Consider the following 19,368-nt stretch of genomic DNA (forward strand, 5'->3'; position numbering starts at 1 on the left):
TCTTTATCCTCCAGGCTCTGAAGCTAACCTGTTAACTTTGAGGGATTTTAAAGGCAGCGACAGATATTAGATGACTTCTAGGAAACAAATTGTGATTTCAACGAACACATTGAACAACTGGGAAATGTGTATAGCATGAATTTTCAAATGCTGGTATATAAATCAATCATGTAGAAAGATTCTGCAAATTTCTCACCAACCATGCACTGTACTGGCAACCAGCAGCCCATTTGTATGCTGTACACTGAACTGTATGTATGTATGTATATGTGAACACAAAGAATCTTAATCCAAACGAAGCATCCATGAAAGCATCTTTTATCCAAATGAAGGATCATCATCTAATTGCTATGGCCAACTCCACAATCTCAGTTTTCCTTCACATCGAATGTCAAACAAACACAAATGACGCAGTCTTTTCATTGGCTTAACCTATTCTCGCAGCATGAACCTTCAAGCCACAAATGTCACCAGTTTTATAGTAAATGCATCGGCAACGAAGGCTAAGCCCCAAAATGGTGGTTTAAATTATGTGTGGGAAACAGGTGTACTTTCGGTAAGGAATGTTATCCACTGCCTTTTCGTATTTCTAAGGGCTTTCTGAGCTGAGATTCACCTTTCGATAGCTACTGACCCTGTACCATTCCACAATGAATGTTACAGCCCACATAATGGTCCTGTGCTGGTCTGTTTGCCTAGGAACATCAAATGTATTCACCAGGATCTGAGGGGTGTGGTATTTAAATTTCTTCTAAATTTTATTTGCTTGTTACGAATAGTGGGACTCTAAAGCATAAGCCTACATTCTGCACACTAACATTCTGCACAAAAAAAATAAATAAATAAATATATCTATATCTATATCAGTTATCCCAGCTTTATTATAAGGAAGGCACAAGTGAAAATAATGTAAACCCCTTTTCCAGGGTCCTAGATCAAGCGCCCTTCAGCTGTAGAGCACTCTGGTCTTACAGCTACTACCAGGTTCTCCACTTATCTATACTATGAAAAATTGATGTAAAGTGTGGGACTAAAATGAATGTCAAGCAAGGGTACAATAGGCCTGGAAAAAAAAAATGTCAAAGGGGAAGTGCAGATGTGCAAAATAAAAATATAATAAATATGTATATACACACACGTTTGGCTTACCTATAAAGGGGATGGAGGCTAATGAATCCCCAGGTGAACTGGAACTAGAAGCTTTCTTCTGTTCTATTCTTTTGATGTGAACTTCTCGTCTGGCATCGTTGGGTAACCAGCAAGTAGTGTCAGTTGCAGCTGCAGCGTCCGGGTCATTCACAGCAAAGATGTAAGACTGTTGTCTTATAGGCTGTGGGGTCTGACGACCACTTGGGGATTTGTCCCTTAAAATCACTGGATCCACGGAATTAAATTCCATGCTCAAGTCGTAGTCTTTAGCTTTGGAGCTTTGTCCATTTTGAACATCCACTTTATCAGAGGTAGCTGAGCCAGCAGTCACCTGTTTCACAGGCTTTGTGGGAATTGGCGTAGAGGAGGTAATTGGGGATCTGATGAAGGAATCAAGATGGGAACTAGGAGAGCCATCTGCTGGGGACACTGTCTGCAGGTTTACTACGCCACTATTAATGTGGTTTACCACTTTTTGGTCTTTGACAATTCCATCATCTACCTTTTTACTAGGATAGGGTTTATGTCCATAATTAGAGGAGCTTCTCACAGAATTAGCTTTAGTAATTGGAAATCGTTCAGACTGGATCGGTCGAGAGTGGGGTGATCGAAAAGAAGAACTGTGAAAGTCCCTTGAGAGGGGGGTGCTTTTCAGGTCAGTGGGAGCTTTTTGCAAGGGATGTGCTGAAGGTAAAACACGGCCACTCACTCGTCTAGTGTCTGGACTATAGGCAACAGGTCCCATCGGGAAGTTTGGAGAACGGAGAGACATGTGAAAGGAATGTTGCCTAGATCGTTCATAAATGCCCCGTCTGTCATCTTGTTCAGTAAATCCAGTCCATTTATAATTGTGCCTTCTTTCACCATTATACTCCGGAATATCGGCATTATAGTGGTCTAATCTGCCCCCTTTTCTGGATATAAAATCCCATGACTTAGATTTAGGGCTTCGGGGAAGCATGGCTGGTAATGGTATTGCATCCTGGGAAGCACTGCGAGGCCAATCTTTCACCAGTGCTGGATCCTCTAGCCGTTCCTGGGAAATACTCCGCTGCCTTATCTGCGCAGGGTGTGGAACCCTGTCATGAGAAGTACTTCGACGTCGAACTTGAATAGAAACGCGGTTTGGCAAAATTTGATTATAGTCAGTTTGGTTTTGAGAGGCTGCTCGAAGGCTGTCCAATCTCTCCTGTATTGTTCGACAGCCATACATATGCATACGTCTATTGTCAATGTATTCTTTATATGTTTTGTAATTCCTCCAGTCTATTTGCTGGTGAGAAGTGTAGTGATTGGTAGGAGATGGTGATTCACCATGACCAAGCACCCTTTGACTATCCATATTGTCGGATTGCCCTCCATACATTGGAGGTTTCCCAATTAAACCGGAACTATCCATTTGTCTGGAGTCGATAGGCATTGAGGAAGCAGCAGCAGAGGGTGGTGCTGTGGTTCTTGGCGTTGTTATAAATGTGCATTTCTCGGTTCTGTGCAAAGGCACAGAACCATTAGACGAGAGGTTAAAAGTTGGAAAATCTTCTCCATGCAAACTTCCCCTAGGACTATCCATGGCAGCGGTTTGTCCACCATAGCTTAGAGGTTTGCCAATTAATCCAGCATTGTCCATTTGCCTGACTTCCACTGGCACTGATGGAAGTCCAGCAGAAGGCGGTGTTGCAGTCCTCATGCATGGCTCAGTCCTATGTAAAGGACCAGTACAATTTGTTGTAGCCGATGACAGATCTACAACTTTCCCAGAAGGCACAATAACTGTTCTTACAGATTCATTGATGACACATACAGCAGTGTTGGACTTAGCAATGTCCGATGGTGATGGAGGCACTTGGATTTCTACATGGTGGTTTTTGTCCGGCTGCACAGGTTGTTGCTTAGACAGTGATGTGCCTGGAGGTGGAATCTCAGCCGGTTGTGCCATCACTGAAGATAGAGATTTTCTTCGGGGGTAGCATATAGGTGGGGGTTCTGGGATATTATTTGCTTTACCACTAAAGGCGTAATTTCCTTTTCGGTAAGCATCCTGGGAATATGCCTAGAAAGACAGAGAACAAAGTTAGGAACTTTGGACAACAAGGAACACAAGCATAACGAGAACTGAAAGGTCTTTAGTTTTTGGTGAAAGCTACAGGTTGGAATCGTTCATTGGCTTCTTGATCATGGTGGCAACAGTGGAAAGATCTGTTCTCTAGAGAACTTAGCTCTTCCACAGCCATTACTAGGGTTGGCCATACATTATACGATTTTCTTATTCAATTCCCTTTAGATTTACCTTCAACTGTAGTGCAAAGAGCATGCATGATTGCATACAAAGTGTTTAGGTTTAACCTCAATATATGGTTTGGGTTAAAGCTAAAGGAAAATTGTATAACGTATGGCCAAGCCTAAGGCCAGCCATTAAGCAATTTTCTTTCCTGCAACCACTTGATTCCCCCATCAACCCAAATAGTGTTGATAAGGGAATCCCTCCCACAAAGCCATTGTGTTCTCCCGGTGGGGGGACCATCCCCAGCAGGAGAAGAGAGTGAATATTGCTAGTGGCTATAACAACCGCTAATGATATTTGCATGAACGATTGATCAAGTTGGGTACAACAGGCCCGCCTATACATTGTTCGAATCTCGGCCAGTTCAGCAGGAACAGTCTATGGCTGGCCTAAGCCAAGCAAGAGGTTTCACGTCTACTGCTGCATTTCATAAGCTGTAACATGGAAAGTCCAACAGCGTGGGCAGAAACACCTTGAAAAGATCATGGCAGGTAAACCGTGCTTGAAATGAAAATGGAGAACTCTTACTACCAGAGATGGGTTATTGGAGTAGTTGGGTTACTGAACCTGTCGGCAACTGCCAAAAAATAAAATATGCATTTTTCAATGGATTTGACATTTAAAAGGTCTGCTCCCCCACTGTTCTCAAACATAGTATTGGGAAACACAAAAACCATAAGCTCTACACATAACACAATACCACAAATGTATGGTTTTAAAATTAAGGTTTAACTGCATGCAAAGTGCTGGTGTCACCATGTTACAAAGTAAACACAAGTTAAAACAAACCAGCCAAAGGAGCAGGATGTAGTGACAGATCAGTTAAACAGCATTAAAATGAGAGCCACTAAGAGCAGTTAAGAAATTGTCGTTAATGGGATCCAAACTGATACAAATAATCTGTTAGCTAAGCCTAAGCTTACCTTGAGCCTCAGAGACTGACTACGTTGGAAAAGAGTTAAACTAAATTCTCTCCGCTTTGCCCATTTCCCTTTAGCATTGAAATGCATTTCAGCAATCATGTCAAAATGAGCGCAGCACACGTAGGGATTACAGGAACAAGGGAAATCGCAGTCGCTGGAATGTAAGACCGGCTCACAGAAGCATAGCAAGACAGGTTTAAAGGTTCCAGTTGTGAGCAATTAAGAACGGACTGACTGCAGTGGCTGTCAATGCAGTAAAGACAAAAATCTATTGGCTTGTCGGAGGTTTTTTATATAGTACAGGTGTGGTATCATATTACAGCAGTTCCTGCTCTGCCTGTGACATACTTACTGCAAGGAGCGACCGGCCTGCCTTTTTTTTTTTCTCACATTTGCAGTCAGAAGGTTATAAAGCTCAATGTTTGCAGTCATAAACAAGGCGAATACTACTAAAGGCAGGGGCGAGGTTTTTTAGCCTCCTGCAACATACACAGACAACACAGGGTTACCAAGCACGATTAAAATATTAAAAAATAAAAATAAATTAAAAAAAAACAAAATGAAATCAATCTGTACAAGGTAGTGCATGCACATCTACACTTAAACAAGACACGGATTCAAGAGACAGGCGTAGCTAAAACCGGTTCCGGTGTTAACGAGCTAGGGTGTCAGACATATTACATCAAAATGAAAACATTCCATAGAGAGACAAGGCTCATGTGTGTGTCTTACCAGAGCTGTGACATCCTTTGGAAACTGCAGCTGGGCAGGAAATAAAGCATAGTAAGAAAGGGGGGGAAAAAAAAAAAAAAAAAGGAAAAGCAGCTTATTGATGTAAAGACTGAATTATGTTGTCATACTGATGCCGGCTACAGAGAGCTAAAAATACATGTACACTGATTTCTGTGGAAGGTACCAAAAGAAGCACAAGGGCGGTGGAGCAGATTATGCATTGCTATATCCTCCTATGGCTGCTCGGTCTCGCACACATATGCTCATTGTGAGGATTGCTCTCTGCTGCTAGAGGACGAAGAAAAAAAAAAAGAAAAAACACCTCTCTGGCAGTGCTGATGTGTATCCCTCCTGCAACATGTAGGTTGCCCCACCGCTTCTTACAGATCCTTCCTTCCACTACAGCAATTAAAGCCTTCGCTCCCAGGAGCTTTCAGTAGCATGCAGCTTGTGGATGACGACAGTGATGCTCTATTATGCATCCCGAATAGCGAGGCTTCTCATACAGACGTGGCTATAGGCTCAGCTCTCAGCTGACTGCAAGCTGCCCCTTTTCCACATTCCAGCTAAAATTAGAAAGATGCTGTGGAGGAAATTGCTTCCCTATACCCAGATCCCGGAAAAATGCCTGTCCCAGACGTTATTAATCCAATCTGTGAATGTGGCAGCTGGAAAATGGAGGCGGCTGCAGTGAGACTACACATCCCAGCATGGCACACACGAGAAAAGTTTTAGGCAATTTTGGTTGGCCAGTTATCGTGCAATATTTACAAACTGTTTATTTCAAGATTGGGGCAGCTGCACTATGTAAAGGGTAGGGTCAGATTCTTAGAGCTCAATTCTTTTTTTGGAATCTTCAAAATATTTGCTGAGAAATGTACTTGGAATTGGAATGTTAAATAGGAAGCGTTTTAAAGATTTGGAGGGTTGCCGAAATAAATCCACCAGAAGGATGGCAGAAATTGCTAAACCAATCTTTGGTTGCTTTGTTATACTCAGGAAAATGGCTCATACCATTTCAATGCCTTTCAATGCATGCGTGGCAAACGTAAACAGTTACTCAAGTTAATGATGGCCGTGGAAGGAATGGATGAGCGCCGTGAAAGGAATGGATGAGCGCCGTGAAAGGAATGGATGAGCGCCGTGAAAGGAATGGATGAGCGCCGTGAAAGGAATGGATGAGCGCCGTGAAAGGAATGGATGAGCGCCGTGAAAGGAATGGATGAGCGCCGTGAAAGGAATGGATGAGCGCCGTGAAAGGAATGGATGAGCGCCGTGAAAGGAATGGATGAGCGCCGTGAAAGGAATGGATGAGCGCCGTGAAAGGAATGGATGAGCGCCGTGAAAGGAATGGATGAGCGCCGTGAAAGGAATGGATGAGCGCCGTGAAAGGAATGGATGAGCGCCGTGAAAGGAATGGATGAGCGCCGTGAAAGGAATGGATGAGCGCCGTGAAAGGAATGGATGAGCGCCGTGAAAGGAATGGATGAGCGCCGTGAAAGGAATGGATGAGCGCCGTGAAAGGAATGGATGAGCGCCGTGAAAGGAATGGATGAGCGCCGTGAAAGGAATGGATGAGCGCCGTGAAAGGAATGGATGAGCGCCGTGAAAGGAATGGATGAGCGCCGTGAAAGGAATGGATGAGCGCCGTGAAAGGAATGGATGAGTGCCGTGAAAGGAATGGATGAGCGCCGTGAAAGGAATGGATGAGCGCCGTGAAAGGAATGGAAGGAATGGATGAGCGCCATGAAGGCAGTGGAAGGAATGGATGAGCGCCATGAAGGCAGTGGAAGGAATGGATGAGCGCCATGAAGGCAGTGGAAGGAATGGATGAGCGCCATGAAGGCAGTGGAAGGAATGGATGAGCGCCATGAAGGCTGTGGAAGGAGTGGATGAGCGCCATGAAGGCTGTGGAAGGAGTGGATGAGCGCCATGAAGGCTGTGGAAGGAGTGGATGAGCGCCATGAAGGCTGTGGAAGGAGTGGATGAGCGCCATGAAGGCTGTGGAAGGAGTGGATGAGTGCCATATGAAGGCTGTGGAAGGAATAGACGAGCACCAGGAAGGCTGTGGAAGGAATAGACGAGCACCAGGAAGGCTGTGGAAGTAATGGAAGAGTGCCATTAAGTCTGTGGAAGGAGTGGATGAGAGCCATAAAGTCTGTGGAAGGAGTGGATGAGCGCCATGAAAGCAAAAAAATATTTTCAAATTATTAAGTGAGGAAAAGCACGGTCTATACAGTGTTTCTCAACTCTAGTCCTTAAGGTGCCCCAACAGGTCATGTTTTCAGGGTTTCCCTCGGATGAAACAGCGGTTGTAATTAGGGCTGCAACTATTATTTTCATAATCGATTAGTTGGACGATTATTGTTTCAATTAATCGGATAATAACCTTAAAAAAAGTGTGGTGTATAACTTAATATGTAAAGTTAAAAAATGGCAATTTATTCTTCAAAATCTATATGCAGTGGTAAATATAAATAATCAACTATATGATTAGGGAGCAAAATCTCTAATCCACTCTGAGAATAACAGACAGAAGAGTTATACTGTATATACTATTGGATGTTGAATCTGGTAAATATCAGACTCAGATCACATTTTTTATTTAGACCCCATTCACACTGGGGCAAATGTATTGTGCCCTGCTCCCACGTAATGTGCCCTGCCTCCTTGAAATGTGCCCTGCTCCCACGTAATCTGGCTTGCCTCCATGTAAAAGTTTACTTTAAATGTAATAGTAATGCCTTCTATTACCTCCAGTCTATCAGCCTCCACCTTCTTTGGGTTCAGATGCTGATCTTCCCTGCACAGTCTTTAAAGTAATTTTTTTTTTTAGAAAACAAACATGTATACTTACCTGCTCTGTGTAATGGTTTTGCACAGAGCAGCCCCGATTCTTCTCTTCTGGGGTCCCCCACCGATGCCTCTGGCTCCTCCTGCCTTTAGAGTGCCCCAATAGCAAGCTGCAAATTATAGTATAGTGTGCCCCTATAGCAAGGTAAAAAAACTTCTGCTTTTAAACTCACTCACTTCCTGCCCAGGACTACATGTTCCATGAGGCATTGCTCCTCACACATTCACAAGTTCTCAGGCACTTCCTGACATGTATGGATGGTGTACTGAGCTGTATGTGTGCTGCACTGTATTTCCTGATATGTAAATAAATATGCATTCTGTATGCAGGCCAAATAATCGGCTGGCCGATTAATCGATTATGAAAATAGTTGTCAACTATTTTCATAATCGATTAGTTGTCGATTAATCGATTCGTTGTTTCAGCCCTAGTTGTAATTACTAAGGCAGTGAAACTGATCAAATCACCTGTGCAAAATAATGGGAAGCCTGAAAACATGACCTGATGGGGTGCCTTGAGAAACACTGGTCTATACGTTTGGCACTGCTTGATATTTTAATCAACAATGAATCCCTCGTTTGCGATCGCTCATACCTAGATCATGCTCGACACGGTCTGTAATCTTATATCTGCAACTTCATAACCTCATGCTGCTTCATTAGGACTTTCATTCAGGGAAAAGCTTTTTTTCCCCACTTGCCAGCTATTACATACTGACACCAGAGTGTCAAGTTTTGCCACAAAGTGATGACAGCTAAACCCCAACTGCAGGCTCTTATACCCCCTGGCTGCAATACTCACCTTTAATCAGGAGCTGTCCCCCACAATATATCTCTTCTATCACAAGAGGTCCTCCGTCTTCTAGGTTCATGGTGGGGGTGCACCAATGGAGACGGGGTGAGTTTGGCTTTTCAGCACAGATCAGAAGGGCCCCTTAGAACTGGCTCCTAGATTTTGTGAAGATTTGTCCAGGCCTGCAGCCAATCCAAGAAATCAATGTGCCTAGGCTGTATAGTTATAGCAGGTGTAGATTTCCATTGGTTACCCACTAGTATCTGTTGCCTCCTGAATTCATGAACAATCTGTCCTCCTACCTTGGCATGATTTGTGGATAAAAGGCAAAAAATTATTTATACTTGTGATTCAGAGTCTGTAAATGATGGAGTTCATTCTATTGCCAGATTACACCCATAAAGGGCACAGAGGCCATGTCCGTGTAATCACAGAGCGGTAGGATTAAATGGCCTGTAATCTCAGTCATTTGTGTATAGGGAAACTCGGCACGGTTACTACTGAATATGTGCAGGAATCAAACAAGCAAGTCCATATCCCTGCATTCTTACTTTATATGTCAGGATTTCATCTATTTTCTTATTAAGGCTGAACTCTAGACAGATCTAAAAGACACAAACTCAAGTAACACTAAATATCCTTATTCTACAAAAGAAAAAAACAAACAAAAAACAAAAAAAAAAAAAAAACACAACAAAAACCAACAAAACAAAAATACGCAACCACTACTGGCCCTGTATTGTATGATTCATAAAGTTTCCAATATATTTTCCGCCTCCTTGAATATCCTCTGTGGGTGTCTGAACCTCTCATTGTCTTCCTTATTCTGTTTGTTTGGGATGAGTAGTGGTGGGATTGGGGGGAGCGTTGGTGATAAAACAGCTGTAAAAGGCAGCCATACAGGTGTCTACAGTATTTAAATATAGCCAAAAAACGTAGCTATAGTTACAGTATGTAGCAAAAATGACCTGCGCAGAACGCAGCTCATTCAAGTGAATAGGTGGTGGGGTTCTTTGTTTTTAGGGGTTTAAAAAGGTAGTGAGGAGGTAAGCATAATAAGGAGGCGCACCAGACTAGTGCATGGACTCGTTATTAAAAATATAAAATACCAATATAGTCACAAAGATAATGCAGATAAGTGCATGTATTAAATCCTCATTGCGTCTCCAGACGTATGTCTGCCAGACAGGGTGCAGCTAGGTAGTGAGGAGGTGATATTATGCTTCCTATGCTTGTCAAATGCACTCTGAAAAGCAATTTGCAGTGGATTGCATTTCAGCAGTCAACACTACTTTAAACAAGGCATTGAGCAACAGCCCAGCAACCAGCAATTAAAGGAGGAGGTCAGCATTTGGCACCTACATTTTTTTTCAGGCATCCTTTAAAAAGTGACCATCACAAAAACAAAAAAAAAGCACCAAAAATGAGCGTCATTATTCACTTCACATGCTGCCAGCCAGCGGGAATAATGGTACTGCAACTGCCAAGAGCATACAGGAGTGACAGAGCCGACGGGAGGACCCACCAAGCACGGGGACTATGGAAAGAGAATTAGGCTAGGAATCGGGTAATTCCAGTAGTGCTGGATTTAGAAGATTTTTCAAGTGGTTATTTAAATTGCACTACAGTGGCATTGGGAGGTACGGGCAATGGAAGGAGTGGAGTATTTATAATCTCCTTTGTAGAGAGCTTTAAAGTAAAGAAAATCTATTGTGAAAAAAAAAAAAAAAAGAAAAAACAAAAACACACGCTGCCAGTGCTGACCACCTTTGAAAATGGTAGTTTTCCTTCCGAGTCATATCCATCTACTCAGGGCCAGTGCTACCACTAGGTGAACTAGGCAGCCGCCTAGGGCACACTGCCACCTAGGGCGCAGCCATGGCCAGTGCCAGATTCCTTTTCTGACACCACCTCCTCCCTGGTGGATGTCACCTCTAGAGCCGCCGTCCCTTCCCCGCACATGCCAGAGCACCTGCACACAGCAGAAGTGAGCGGAGATTCTGGCACCGGACAAGGTCATTCGCTGGATGATGATGATCGCTGCAGCTGAAGTCAGCCCAAAGCCCTGATTGCCGCCTGTCATCGCCAGCCAGCATGGAGAGGTCAGTGGTTAAGGGGCAACACACATCACAGGTGGTCTTATACAGGGCAGTGGGTGCGGGAAGAGAGGCAGTTTGTGTGGGAAGGGGGTGTAGGGATAAGAGGGGCAGTGTATACAGGAAGGGGGGTGTAGGATTCAAGGGGGGCAGTGTGTGCAGGAAGGGGGGGGCAGTGTGTACAGTTTTTTCATTTTATTTTTTTTAGAGGGGTGGGGTACAAGTAGCTGGTCTTGCCTAGGGTGCAAAATAGTCTAGCACCGGCCCTGCATTTACTAATTTCTATAACTTCTGAATCATTAACATAGAACAGGTACATAGATGGGTACAGTCAGAAATCCTTAGCTCTAATATATTCCTTGATCAGTGGCTCAAAAGTAATGAATTCCTAGAATCTGCGTGACAGCCAGGCAACTGGTAATTTTAGGAGGAAAAAAGAGCACTTGCTGCCATCATGCCTCTCTGATGACAGGTTTCCTTTGTTACTTTGCCCAGTAAGATGAGGTTAATTAAGTACAGGAGAAGCAGATGGAAGTGGGAAGACCCAGACTTTTTTTTTAACAGTGTTTATCTCTGCGCTGCCTTATACGCTGTGTGAATGACTCCACATTGCGAGGTTACAGTAACCACGAAGAATCCGTTATTTCAGCTTAATGCATAATCACACAAACATCAAGCATGGCAGTTGTAGGATCATAATGAGAATATTGTCTATGAAGCCGCTTGTTCTATCACATGAGGATTACTTATTAAAATTGTGGAAGTTTAGAACCTAGGGCCTTTAAGGAAAACCTGTGAGAATAAAAACATGGGAGATGACATTGCCGAATTGGTTTTGAAGCTGCTGGCTCCAAACCAGTCAACCTAATAAATCACCAGCTCCCAACAAGATTGCAGGTCAGGAGTTCAAAGTAATAAAAACTTTGCTGGCTGTATTGCTTGCTCCATGTTGGTTGCTCACTAGGTAGTAAAGTCCAGTTTAACACTGAACTTATCTGGAGAAGAGAGTAGCAGGAACAGACATACAAAACCTCAGAACCATTCACTATTACTACATACTGATGCAGAGTAGAAGAGGACACTTCTAAGGTGTAATGGATTTGCACCAGGAGAGCCCTCCTTTGCTAACCGTATGGGCACCAATGAGAAGTGGCTCCAGTCAACATCACAGCTTTGGATAACAAAGGGAAGGGATTAGAACTCCTATCAAGGTTTTACCACAGTCTGGGACTCATTTACAGAGCTATCCCCTCACTTCCCATCCTAGAGATAACCTTTCACCATATAGGAAGTGAAGGAAACAACCACAACACAGAAATAAAATGTTTTAGGAGGGGAAAGGCTAGAACCGCTGCCAGTTTTTCATTGAGGCCCATCTTCATGTTGCCATTTTCCCTCACTTTCCTGGGGAAAACTCTGAGGGAGTAGTAAAATCTGACAGGGATTCTAACCAGTCACCACGATGAAAACTAAAAAAAAAAAAAAAAAAAAAAAAAAAAAAAAAAAAAAAAAAAGCTATCTATACAATTTAAAAGCTAAAATTCAGAATGTCATATTTTAAAAAAGACTCCAATGAATGCAATCATGTGTTCCGAGATCAGCCTTAGTGCTGATGCTAGCTCGACTCTCGAGTCCCAATACAAAAGAAATGTATAAGCGCACAATATTAGCGATTCTATTGTGATCTCTGACAATCGAACGCCAGGTAGTGAGTACATCAAAGACAAAAGTAATAAAAGATGACCTGTGTGAAACCATGGGTAATGTCCAAAGAAAAAGCCCAACAAAAAAAAGTGGAAGAGAAGTCTTGCTGCTTCTGGTGGTAGAGAAGAATCCACAAAAGATAAAAACTGAGAAAGGATGCAACAACCTCCTGCATCATGACCTATATGTGATAAATAGAAGAAAGGGTCAATCATACACTTACAAGGGAGCCACTTTGATAAGGAGTTCTAAAGCACATTATAAGTCCTAATGGTGGACAAGGTGACAAAGTGGAATATATCCTCAAAATGCGTTGACCAGCAACAAGCAACCCAAGAGTAGTCGCTGCTCTCTCCTTTAGAGGTCAGCCCTCAGCTCAGAGAACAATACCTCCTACCACCCTGGAATGGGATCTCTAGTGCATGCCTGCACTTACTGTGCCTCTGTCAGCTTTATCTGACTAGTTCACTGATGGTCACGAGTGGCTGTATTGGACACCATTTCAGGGCCAGTTACAAGCACCAATTCCGCAAATAGCTTGTGAGTGCACCACCTTCTTTTAATCATTAAATGCACAAAGGTTTGTACTCAATTTTGCACATGGTCACCTCGACTGTTGTCATTAATTGGATAATGGATGATTTACTTTTAGCTCACGTTCCTATAAATCGGCTATTCTGTTTTTGAGCGGAGCAATCATAAGAAGGGCCTCCACCATTAGGACGTAAAATGTGCTGTGAAGCCCTTATCCAAGTGGTTTCCTTGTGGGTGTAAAATTGTCCCTTTCTTGAGTTCACCACACATGGTTGATAATACAGAAGGCCTTAAAATGGCCGCCTCAGAACTCTGTGATATGTTCCCCTTTAACAGCACTGCAAAGACACCATTTCCACCAAATATGAATATTACAGCTATATTTTCTAGGTTCCCCCCTCAGGCTATTTAAATAAAATGTTTAAACAGCCATTTCTTAAATATATTCACAAGAGCCACACAACTGTGTAAGTCAGCAAATTGATATTCTGTGCATTTTATCGGCAGTAAAGAAAAAAAAAAAAAAGTATTTTTACCAATCTATCACCAACCGGTTCTGCAGAACATCTAGAGTACAAAGGCCAATCGGATTATGTGACTACCTAGAGATGCTTACATTCTATTACCCCCTACCACACTCAGGTGAATAGTCGGTAAAAGCCTGCAAGTATGTTTTTGGATGTCGGAAGCATAGGGAAGATAGCAGATTAGTTCTTGTTGTAGAGCTTTTGGCACAGAAAAAAAAAAAAAAATTACAACAAAATACTTTCTAAACCTCCAAACCAACCACCTCTCTCTGTTAAGCAAATCCCAAAACCTTAAAAATGAGTCTTTAGTTCTTGCAGATACCAGACAGGAGGTGGAAGAATGCCAATAACTATGACGGTATTTGCCAGCTTGGAATAGATGTATTCAGGAGGATGGTGAAGATTTTATCATCAAGCAAGCTTAAAGTGGTTGTAAACCTCAGACATGAAATATGAACAAAGCACATCGTTCTATACTGTGTTCCTGTCTTAGTCCAGAGCACCAGATATAATTTCTGTCTGCTGCTTCGTTCCTCTGCTATCAGCATGAATAACCTCTGACAAGCTCTGACAAGCCTCAGCTCTGTTCCTGTGTGCTGGGTGAAGGGGGCGTGTCCATTCCCTCCAATCAGCTCTCCTCAGAGCTCTGTAGAGTGTAATTTCAGCTCTCCACCCCCTTTTTTCTGAACTCTCAGACAAGCTTTATAAATTTAGCACTTCAAACAGATGTAGAGAAGAATGCAGATAAACAGGTACAACTTGTAGGAGGACTTGTTTCATCTCTCTGTATAACCTGAGGCCAGTAACATCACTGGGTATATGCAAGGGTTTACAACCACTTTAAGCCTAGGTTTACACTGCTGCGGGATTGAAATTGTGCGAGTTCAGCTGAACGTGCACGATTTCAACCCGGCAACGCAGTCCGACTTCAGCGGTGATTTGACAGACATCTGTGCGGGTTCCTGCACAGATGTCTATACAAATCACCCCCCGAAGTCACCAAAAGTAGTCAGGTGAAGGAAAGAGGTGGAAGGCGCGTGATCTGATGCTTTGATCAAATTGATATAGTTTATTTATATACAGATATAAATATATATAAAAAGTAGCTGCGTATTAAAAAAAACAGGGTTACAAAATATACACATTAAAATTGAATGTGTATATTTTGTAACCCTGTTTTTTTTAATACGTAGCTACTTTTTATATGCATTTGTTTCTGTATATAAATAAACTATATCAATTTGATCAAAGCGTCAGATCACGCGCCTTCCACCTCTTTCCTTCACCTGGCTCTCTTCGGACCACCCCTGGTCAGCTTAGGCAGTGGGACACGCATGATCATCTTTTAATTCCCTCCCTTTGAAAGTACTACCACTCTATACTAGCAACGCCTTCACAAGCGCAGGAGAAATTATTTCTTTGTTTATATTTTCATAGTCACCAAAAGTAGTGCAGGAATTACTTTTGGGAATCTGATTTGAAACGATTTGGACGGTGCCATTGCCGGCAATAGTCACCGATTTGACATGTCAAATCATATGCCAAATTGCTCCAATGTGAACGTAGGCTAAAGCTAAGCTCTAGACTGATATAAGCGACTCAGATTAATGCAGCTCTGTAAACATTAATACATTAGTTATATTTTTACATGCTAGCCATATACCATAGGTACCCAATTTAGACCTGTAACAGCCTTATGCAGTCCCTGAAATGTGAAATGAAGAAGCAGCAAAAGGAGCCAATCCATTCATGTGCCGACAATGAGCATGCTAATAGAAGGAGAAAGCAGAGCGACAGATGAGCTCAACGCTATACCGATTCTCCCTTCACTATCAACAGGCTGTGGTTTGTCCATGACAGAATGGGCTCAAGGGAAGTAGGATAAAGCATGCTGGACATCAGACTGAGGACATCTTGACAGAAAAATAGTGCAGGCAAGCTCTGGATTAAAATAAATATTGTAGAAAATATTTTTTTTTTCTTTCCTTTTTTCTTGGTATTTTTGACTGAAGCTCTGCTTTAACATGTTTTAGCAATCTTCTGCCAGACCACCTTGAGACTGACGTGCTGACATATAAAAGTAGAAGGTGAATGTGAGTAGCAATCTGCAGACCACTTGCATAATGTACAGGTCATACTAATGCCGGGCACAATTGCATGCTAACAGGAAACGATTATCAGACTCAATCTAATTACTGCCAAGCTTTAATGGACAGTCTCTACTAAGAGGCCGGTGAAGTGCGAGGAGACAACTGATGGATCTCCAGATGCTTCCTTTATGATTCCTTCACCAACACAGATCCAGGAGGGACAAAATGAAGACTATATAATAGAACAGGTTTCATGTCACAATTCCTAAGTTAGCAATTGCCCAATGTTCTCATGTCCCCAAGTTTCTCATGTTTTCAAGGATTCACTTTCTTGAATTCTGTCTCTGGATGTCTTTGTATGAGCTACTGGACCAGCGGGTGCCTAACATACTGCTACTCTGAACCAAACATACTTAGGTGAGAGGTGAAATGTGTTGAGGCCAAGTTGCACAGAGAAGGTAAGTAGACAATGTTTGTTACTTTTAATAAAGAAAACATTTGCCTTTACAAATCACTTTCATTTATTTTTCATCAAAAAGTAAATGAACAGAAGAGAATTCCAAATCAAGTCAATATTTTGGTGTGGCCACCCTTCGCCTTCAAACCAGCATCAATTCTTCTAGGTACACTTGCAGTTTTTGAAGGAACTTGTTCCAAACATCTTGGAGAACTAACCACAGATCTTCTGTGGTTGTAGGCTGCCTAGAAACCCATCTGTCTTTTCATGTAATCCCAGACAGACGCCATAATATTGACATCAGGGCTCTGTGGGGGCCAAACCATCACTTCCAGGACTCCTTGTTCTTCGTTATGCTGAAGATAGTGCTTAATGACATTGGCTGTATGTTTGGGGTTATTGTCTTACTGCAGAATAAATTTGGGGCAAATCACACGCCTCCCTGATGAGGCAAGATGGATAAGTATCTGCCTGTATTTCTCAGCATTGAGGACACCATTGACCCTAACAAAATCTTCAATTCCATTTGCAGAAATTCAGCCCCAAACTTGCAAGAAACCTCCCCCATGCTTCACTGTTGCCTGCAGACACTCATTGTACCGCTCTCCAGCCCTTCAACAAACAAACTGCTTCCTGCTACAGCCCAACATTTAAAATTTTGACTCATCAGTCTAGAGCACCTGTTGCCATTATTCTTGCCTCCCAGTTCCTATATTTTCATGCATAGCTTTATTTCCACATCAGAGGTATGGCTTTTCGACATTTGCATTTCTTCTATGAAGACCACTTCTGGCCAGACTTCTCCAGACAGTATATGGGTGTACCTGGTTCCCACTGGATTCTGTCAGTTCTGGTGGCACCCTGGACATCTGATGTGGAAGGGAAGCAAGCATGATGTGCCTTATCTCCTGCATTAAGTTTCCTTGGCTGACCACTGCGTCTACGGTCCTCAGTGTTGCCTGTTTCTTTGGGCTTCTTCAAAAGAGCTTGAACAGCACATCTTGAAACCCCAGTCTGATTTTATATCTTTCCCTGGGAGAGATCTTGCTGACGCAGTAGAACTACCTTGTGTCTTGTTGCTGTGCTCAGTCTTGCCATGGTGTATGACCTGTGACATGAAATTATCTTCTATAACCTCACCTTAATAGAGTTTGGCTCTTGCTCACCCATTTTTAAGCCTCCTACACAGTGGTTTCTGTTTGTGAATGACCATGTTTCAACCTATATATGAAGATGGCTCAAGCTTTGTATAATTGATCATACGCTTGCCTCTAATTCTACAAAATCCCCTACTTTGTTCAACGTGTGCAAGTGTAAGAATTGATGCTGAGCCAAAAAAGAGTGGTCACACCAAATATTGATTTGATTTCGATTTTTTTTTTTCTGTTCACTCGCTTAGCATTTTGTAAATTGATGAAATAAAAATATTTTTGAAAGCATTCTTAATTTACAACATTTCTTCACATCTGCCTTTCGCACAGTACTGTATATTTCTCTCTTTTTATTAATAGCTCAATGAGGCGTGTGATACTATTTTAGGGTCAAGTTCGCTTTGGTCCAAATTTTAAAAATACTAACCATCATAATTTTTTTTTAAAACCAACAACACATTGTATTTTTGATTAAAACTGAACAATGAAGTTGAGTATAGAGACCAAAACAGTATGTTGTATTTCAATGTGGAAGTGACAGGAACAATTTTAAAACTCTGGAAGCCATAGCTTTCCCACCAGAAAGCTAGCCATAAAGAGGTTTTTTATTTTATCAGCCAGCTGGCAAGCTTTACTGTAGTGAATACAACATTTTAAATTTGGATTGGTGTTTGAGGCTGTATTTTGCACACTGCTGTACTAAAGATAACTTGATATTTCCATAAGCCAAAGTGGCTAAAAGGGGCAACAGTTTGGCATCAATGATAAAATCCAAAATACTTAAACTACTAAGGAAAATCAAACAGATTAGTCACTGACAGAAACCCTTGTAGAACCAGTTACACGGAAGTGTGACAGAAGGAAGCAGACAAAACATTTATATGGAAATCAGCTGCACTCTTGGCTATTCTTTTGTTATAAAAATAAGCGAATACATGAATCCTGGGATCACTGCACGTACCCTGTATAAAAAAAAAAGTTCTCATTTAAAACTAACACACACTTCCATATATACTATTGCCTATTAGATGCTGATGACTAAAGAGCTTAGACCGACTTTATTTAAAAAATAAATGACTAGATCACATCACAGAGCGTGAACCACCAACACTGTCTTGGTTACTTCAATGAATTAAAAAAAAAAAAAAAAGGCACTTTAATCAAGTCTACACCCAACCCAAAACCAAATTGAGCATCTCTGGAGAGACCTAAAAATGGCTGTCCACCAATGTTTACCATCCAACCTGACAGAACTGGAGAGGATCTGCAAGGAGGAATGGCAGAGGATCCCCAAATCCAGGTGTGAAAAACCTGTTGCATCTTTCCCAAAAAGACTCATGGCTGTATTAGATCAAAAGGGTGCTTCTACTAAATACCGAGCAAAGGGTCTGAATACTTAGGACCATGTGATATTTCAGGTTTTCTTTAATAAATCTGCAAAAATGTCAACAATTCTGTGTTTTTCTGTCAATATGGGGTGCTGTGTGTACATTAATGAGGAAAAAAATGAACTTAAATGTTTTTAGGAAATGGCTGCAATATAACAAAGTGAAAAATTTAAGGGGGTCTGAATACTTTCCGTCCTCACTGTAGATGCTGGTCTGCAAGGCTACACTATATAGTCAAAAGCAACTGCTCACCCCTTATATAGTTCAGGTGTTTCCAGTGAAGGGTACAGTTGATGCTATGGTATATACAAAGACATTTTAGACAACTGTGCATCTGTCAAAAAAATGCTAATGACTCACGTCGTAGGCAAATAAAACTTTAAAAAGATTGCAAAACCGATTATACTGAATTACCATTAACACAATTTTGTTGGAAAAAATGTCAATTTCCAAAAGCAAATATGAACAAGGAAATACTTCAAAGCATAAAACAAAGTATGATGTGAATGGAAAGCATGGAACCCAACCCCCCAAAAAAAGGTCATGTTTAATTTCAGACATGACAAAATTTGCTTTTGCATACTTTCCATATATTCCAGGAACAGATGAACCTCCACCTTGAAGATATCAACAGTTCTCCAGTAAGTGCCATTTAACCACTTCAGCCCCAGAAGAATTTACCCCCTTCCT

At 41.9% G+C, this 19,368-nt stretch overlaps 1 protein-coding gene across 5 annotated transcripts in view; it reads right to left on the minus strand.

Moving 5' to 3' along the window:
* ARHGAP21 (Rho GTPase activating protein 21) overlaps positions 1 to 19,368 on the minus strand; it is a 266,892-nt gene that overhangs the window by 63,729 nt on the left and 183,795 nt on the right. For 3 of the 5 annotated variants that reach the window (XM_073629777.1, XM_073629776.1, XM_073629775.1), the window contains exons 7-8: positions 5,086 to 5,115; positions 1,150 to 3,199 (exon numbers count right to left, since the gene is read on the minus strand). In XM_073629777.1, coding sequence (XP_073485878.1) covers positions 1,150 to 3,199; positions 5,086 to 5,115 — 2,080 coding nt within the window. Of the gene's footprint in view, positions 1 to 1,149; positions 3,200 to 4,353; positions 4,626 to 5,085; positions 5,116 to 19,368 lie in introns of those variants that run through there. The other 2 variants (XM_073629779.1, XM_073629778.1) reach the window with 2 other exon arrangements.

Source organism: Aquarana catesbeiana, linkage group LG05, assembly GCF_042186555.1.
Source record: "Aquarana catesbeiana isolate 2022-GZ linkage group LG05, ASM4218655v1, whole genome shotgun sequence".
Lineage (NCBI taxonomy): Eukaryota > Metazoa > Chordata > Amphibia > Anura > Ranidae > Aquarana > Aquarana catesbeiana.